Source organism: Hyla sarda, chromosome 12, assembly GCF_029499605.1.
Source record: "Hyla sarda isolate aHylSar1 chromosome 12, aHylSar1.hap1, whole genome shotgun sequence".
In the NCBI taxonomy this organism is placed as follows: Eukaryota; Metazoa; Chordata; class Amphibia; order Anura; family Hylidae; genus Hyla; species Hyla sarda.
Genome location: NC_079200.1, coordinates 53,777,447 through 53,783,446, shown reverse-complemented (window position 1 = coordinate 53,783,446; position 6,000 = coordinate 53,777,447). Strand labels below are relative to the sequence as shown.

At 39.3% G+C, this 6,000-nt stretch overlaps 1 protein-coding gene across 1 annotated transcript in view; it reads right to left on the bottom strand.

Moving 5' to 3' along the window:
* Positions 1–249: 249 nt before the first annotated feature.
* The window catches only part of VAPB (VAMP associated protein B and C), a 54,014-nt gene continuing 48,263 nt past the window's right edge, over positions 250–6,000 (bottom strand). Inside the window, exons 5-6 of the mRNA XM_056548382.1 lie at positions 3,835–4,011; positions 250–1,767 (exon numbers count right to left, since the gene is read on the bottom strand). Coding sequence (XP_056404357.1) covers positions 1,609–1,767; positions 3,835–4,011 — 336 coding nt within the window. The 3' untranslated portion in view covers positions 250–1,608. The remainder of the gene's footprint in view (positions 1,768–3,834; positions 4,012–6,000) is intronic.

Sequence of the window (6,000 nt, the reverse complement as noted above, 5' to 3'; positions counted from 1 at the left end):
GAAAACAAAAAAAAAAAAATTTTTCAATAATAATTCTATGGGCTTATATGATTTTAGAATTTTTTTTCCCCAGAAGCAGAGCCAGCCTTGTCCATTTGATGGTCTGGTACTGTATTTCACATTTATAAAAATCCTGAATGGGGACGAATTGCAAGACACAGTCCATGGACAAGGGTGGCGCCGTATTCCATCAACAAATTTGGACCAGGATTCCTAAAAGAAAATCCACAAAAATAAACCACAAACAGACATTGTTGAAAGATTTAATTTACAGCAGGGATACCTAATATGGTTAAATTTAGTTTTAGTTGTTTTATTTCTCTCCCAGATTGTATACCTAAAAACAAAAAGGAGGAGCAGGGTGGGAAGGAAAAAAAGAAAAAAAAAGGGGAGGGTGGGGGACGCAAAATCTTCAACAAGACCCAATGTCTTAAGATGTTCATTGGAAACGTTTTTGTTTCACCACACAGAAGTAACACACAAAAGACCCCCGTAGGTAAAGACAATGAACGCCAAACTATATACTTGAAACGTGTGCAGGTTTTATGTACGCGTGACAAAGACGGCTGTGTGTCCACATCAACAGATCACCTAAACAATGGGTAGAAGAGAATGGATAGTGATGTGGGGGAAAACACTGTAAATGGCTTTATTATGGGGAAGGTAGAGCCAGACTCTTTACCCTACCCTGTACAAAATACTATATGATGGTCTCCTGTTTGGTCCCTATGCCAAAAAAACCCTATTCCCCAGCACCCGATATTCACTGCTATGCCAGCGCGCCCAATCCCTGTTATTACGAGTCAGTACTTGATGCAATAAGCAACTTCTGTACATATAGGTCTGCGTCCCATAACCGTTGCAAAAAAGAAAAAAAATATATATATCTCTGTACTGTACAGCCTTGGCAGCCGGGATGACCGAAACACCACTCCAAATTTGGCCGGCTCCCCACCCCGCCCCCCCAAACCTCGAACTGGCAACTGTACAAATTCAGGAAGGCTGCAACTGCAGTATACAGCACAGGAGATCGGGAAGGTTTATACACTTAAAAATGGACGTAATCCTTCATGAGCAGCAAGTATAACTAATTATATTTATATATATATATTTATATATGTATACATAAACTAGAGGGCAGAAAAAAAAAATACCACTTCCCCTCCCTTGGAACCTAAACGCCACTGGACCAAAAGTGATGACTATTTCCTTGACTTATTTTTTTATATATTTTTTTCTTAAAAGAGGTAAACCAGAGAGACTTATCCAGAGATTTAAAAAATGTGTTTTGTTTTTTTCTCTTTTTTTGTCTTTAAAATGACATTTTACAGTACGACATTGAAGAATTAGGTGACGTTTGTTATTTAATCAATAATGATCTTTGCTAAAGAATCATTCTGTACAATTGATCTGATCCTAGAAGCAAAAATGTTAGAACTGAGCGGTGGGAGAGGGGAGGAACTTAAAGGCAGGACCTGTGAAATGTTGTACATTTTTTTTCTCTCGCTCTCGTTATGAATAAATTTAAATTTTTCATTGATATGGCTAAACCATCGACAGTATGATTTTTGTAATTTTTTTCCTCTTTTCCTTTAAAGCATGCGTCGTCTACAAGGCCACTTTCCCTATGATTACACCGATAATGAAAACCAAGACTGCCAGGGCGAGTATCCGTGGGTTTAAGCCTTCTTCTTTTACAAGGCTAGTGGATGAAGACACAGGGTTACTGGAGGCCTGGATTTTTCGCATCCTCAATCCATCTTCTTCCTGTTGAAATAAAGACTTGTGTCAATGCACCACCTTGTGGCTGATAAGGGGAAATACAGCACAATAAAATCTTTTTAAACATGGAATACAAAAAAAAAAAAAAAAAAAAAAAAAAAAAGAGTGTAGTCCCCAGAAAAACAAGGCAAACTGTTTTCTATTTGTACATTTAACCCCTTATTGATACAGCCAATTTGGCCTTGAGATCCTTTATTTTTGCATTTTCATTTTGTTTTTACGCCATGCACTTTATAGTAAAGCTGGCATGTTCTCTTTACTATGTGGGACAAAACTACTAAAATTATACCCATCATCTTTAGATACTTTATTATTGTAATACTTTTTATTTTTAAACTTTAAACAAAATTTGTATGTTTTAAATTGCCCTACTGTGACCCCACCCCCCCCTATAACTTTTTTATTGCTCCGTATACAGGACTGTATGGCTCATTTTTTTCACCGTGATCTGTAGTTTTCAGTGCTAACACTTTTGTGTATATGTGAGTTTTGGGATTACTTTTATTACTTGTTTTCTGGGATTTAATGTGACCGTACGGAGTCATTAACAGAGTATTTTAATAGATCGAACATTTCCACACATGGCGATACCAAGCATGTTGATTTATTTTTTACCTTTTCATTTGTAAAATCTGATAAGATAGGAAATGTTTTTTATTGGGGGGAGGGGCTTATTAATTTGTCTATTTATTGCAATCTTTAGATTGCAGATACTGATCAGTGCTATGCATATACATAGCACTAATCAGTGTTATCTGATATACTTCTCTGGTCTCCTAGAAGGCAGACCAGAGAAGACGACCCCATGATGATGGCCCAAAGCAGGTAAGGAGATCTCCATCTGCCATCTTGGCAGCTCTGATTCCCGCAGTCGTACCGCAGGCGATCTGATCAGCCATCAGAAACCTTGCATTGCCGCTGAATTGCTGATGTCCCAGAGCGTACCTGTATGGCCTGTGTCCTCTAAGGGTTAAGAAATTATAGAGCAATAAAAATAAATAACAAAAAACACAGCTAATATCTTCCAAAAACAGCACCACACCCGCCCGCAGGTTGTCTGTGGTATAACTTTGCTTCATTCACTTCAATGAAACTGAGCTACGAAACCACCCACAACCAAAGACAAGGGTAGTACAGTTTTTTTTTAAAGAAATCAGTTTTTTTTTTAAATCCTAGATAACCTTTAAAAGAGAATCTCACAGCTAGTTCACCTGCAATAAACCCAGTATACTTGGTGCAGGTGAAGAGCTGTAAAATGAGGGGTTACTTAAATACGTTCACTAGGTGTTGTGTTCTTCTTGTAAATAGTTTAATTCCTAATGCGCCCCAGCACACATTGGAGGCGTGAAGCCGGCTGACCAAGTTCCCCTGCCTCCTATATAATCCCCAGTTGGCCCCGCCCACATTATTATTATGTTAATGAAGGCAGTGAGCGAGCGCTCTGCTCTCTGTGCACTTTCAAGAACAGAGGTCCCTAGTCTTCAATTTGAAGGCACATTGCTGCTCCATTTATTGTCAATGGGACTGATAAAGAAAGCCGATTTCTGTGTCATCTCCAGCAGTCCCATAAACAGTGGAGTGGACGCATGCAAACACAACTAGTCCAAACCCTTGTTCTCATGATCACAGGGGGTCCTAGTTCCTCTATAAATTGCATGGAATATAGTCTGATCATCATACATACGACCGCTGTGACTTTTCCGCTGCAAGACAAAGGGTAGAACCACTCTAGCCCTGCTTACAATAAGGCGGCCAAGCAGAGCCGACTTCCCTAGAACCATAGCCAATTCATTATAGCAATCATTTGGGTTTATTGCTGTCAGATCCTTGCCTTTAAGACACTTATGGAAAATTCTATGTCTGCCACGAGACAACCCTTGTGTGAATCAAAAAAGTCTAAATCCTAACTGAATTTATCAGTGGATATTAATGCAGATGGTGATTTGGATGACAAGACTGAATCATTAAAATCAGGAAGTGTTGTCATGGGGACACAGTGGCAAAAACAGCTGTATGTAACTTCAAGTATCACTCCAGGCTTTATGGCCTTACCTTAAGCTGTTTATAGTCCTCTCGTAGTCTCTGAATTTCCGCCTGCAGCCGCTTGTTTTCTTCAAAGACCTTCTTTTGCTCAGAGTCGTCCAGACTGGAACTTATGGATTTGAACATGGAGGTGGATTCTGCCTTTGTTACACTGCTAGAGAGGACCTTGTTTGCTTCACCTTCATGCTGAAATGTAACAAACATAAAAGGACTCCCGTCAAACCTATTGTAATCTCCTCTATCAGAAGTTTTCCACTGTGTGGTCCACAAGTGATTTTTGTGGAATTTTTTTACATTTATTTTCAAAATAGAGGCAGAAACCATGACATGCAATAGATATAGTAAAGAGTTTATTCATCAAAACACATTTTAACCTGTGCGCCCAGGCTTGCATATGGGGGGGAAAAAAACGCATGGTCGTAAAGGTAGCACCCCTGAAATTTTTCACAAAAAAGGATTGCAGTAACACACGTTTTGCTATACATGTTTATTCCCTTGTGTGTGTATTGGAACTAAACCAAAAAAGGGAGGAAAAAAATCTAATTGGACGTAATGCCACCCCAAACTCCAAAAATGGGCTGGAAAAAATTATTGGCACCCTTAACTTAACAACTTGCCGCAAATGGACGTTCATTAACATCCATCTGTAGCTCCCGAGGTATGAAGCACGCATCATACCCGGTGGGTCCCGGTTGCAATAGGCAACCAGCACCCACTGCTAATGCCGGACATCACCGATCGGGCTGATGTCCAGCATTAACCCTTTAGACATGGCGATCAAACTTGATCGCTGCGTCTAAAACTAAAGTAAACATTGACGGTTAGCTCAGTGGTGCTGTTCGGGACCGCCGCAGTAAAATCGCAGCATCCTGAACAGCTTGCAGGATGCAAGGAGGATCCCTACCTGCCTCCTTGCTGTCCGATTGCCGAATGACTGCTCCGTGCCTGAGATCCAGGCAGAAGCAGTCGAGTGGCGAAAACACGGATCAATGCCATGCTATTGCATGGCAGTGATCAGTGTAGGAAATTGCACTGGTGTGCAATGTTATAGTCCCCTATGGGGGCTATAACATTGCAAAACAAAAACAAAAATAAAAGTTAACCTTTTATTCACCCCCACCCCCCCTTTTCCCATAAAAAAAAAAACAACTGTGTAAATAAAAAAAAAAACCATGTGGTATCACCACGTGTGTAACTCTCCGAACTATAAAAATATATTGTTAATTAAGCCACACGGTCAATGGTGTACACTAGAGATGAGCAAACTTACAGTAAATTCGATTCGTCACGAACTTCTCGGCTCGGCAGTTGATGACTTTTCCTGCATATATTAGTTCAGCCTTCAGGTGCTCCGGTGGGCTGGAAAAGGTGGATACAGTCCTAGGAGACTCTTTCCTAGGAATGTATCCACCTTTTCCAGCCCACCGGAGCACCTGAAAGCTGAACTAATTTACGCAGGATAAGTACGCTCATCTCTAGTGTACACATAAAAAAAAAACAAAGTCCAAAACCACGTATTTTTGGTCACTTTTTATACCATAAAAAAATTACTAAAAAGTGATCAAAACAAAAATGGTACCGATAAAAACTTCAGATCACTGCGCAAAAATGAGTCCTCCTACCACCCCGTACATGGAAAAATTAAAAAAAGTTATAGGGGTCAGAAGGACATTTTTTAACGTATTAATTTTGGTGCATGTAGTTATAATTTTTTTTAGTAGTAAAATAAAATCAAACCTATTTAAATTGGGCATCCTTGTGACCATATGGACTTACAGAATAAATAAAAGGTGCAATTTTTACCAAAAACTGCACTGTGTAGAAACGGAAGCCGCTAAAATTAACAAAATGGCTTTTTTTCTTCAATTTTGCCCCACAATTTTTTTGTTTTTGCCGTAGATTTTGTAATGGAATGATTAATGGTATTACAAAGTAAAAATTGTTGGCACAAAGAACAAGCCCTCATATGGATTTTTAGGTGGAAAATTTAAAGTGTTGTTTTTTCCTCCTCACCTTCTAAAAAGTGCAAAAATGAAAAAAAAATCGCCAAAGAGGAAAGGGGTTAATATTTGGTTGCACACTTTGGAAAAAAATTACTGAAATGAGTTGCTTCCTATAACCATTAATAAGCTTCTTACACCTCTCAGCCGAAATGTTGGACCTCTCTTCCTTTGC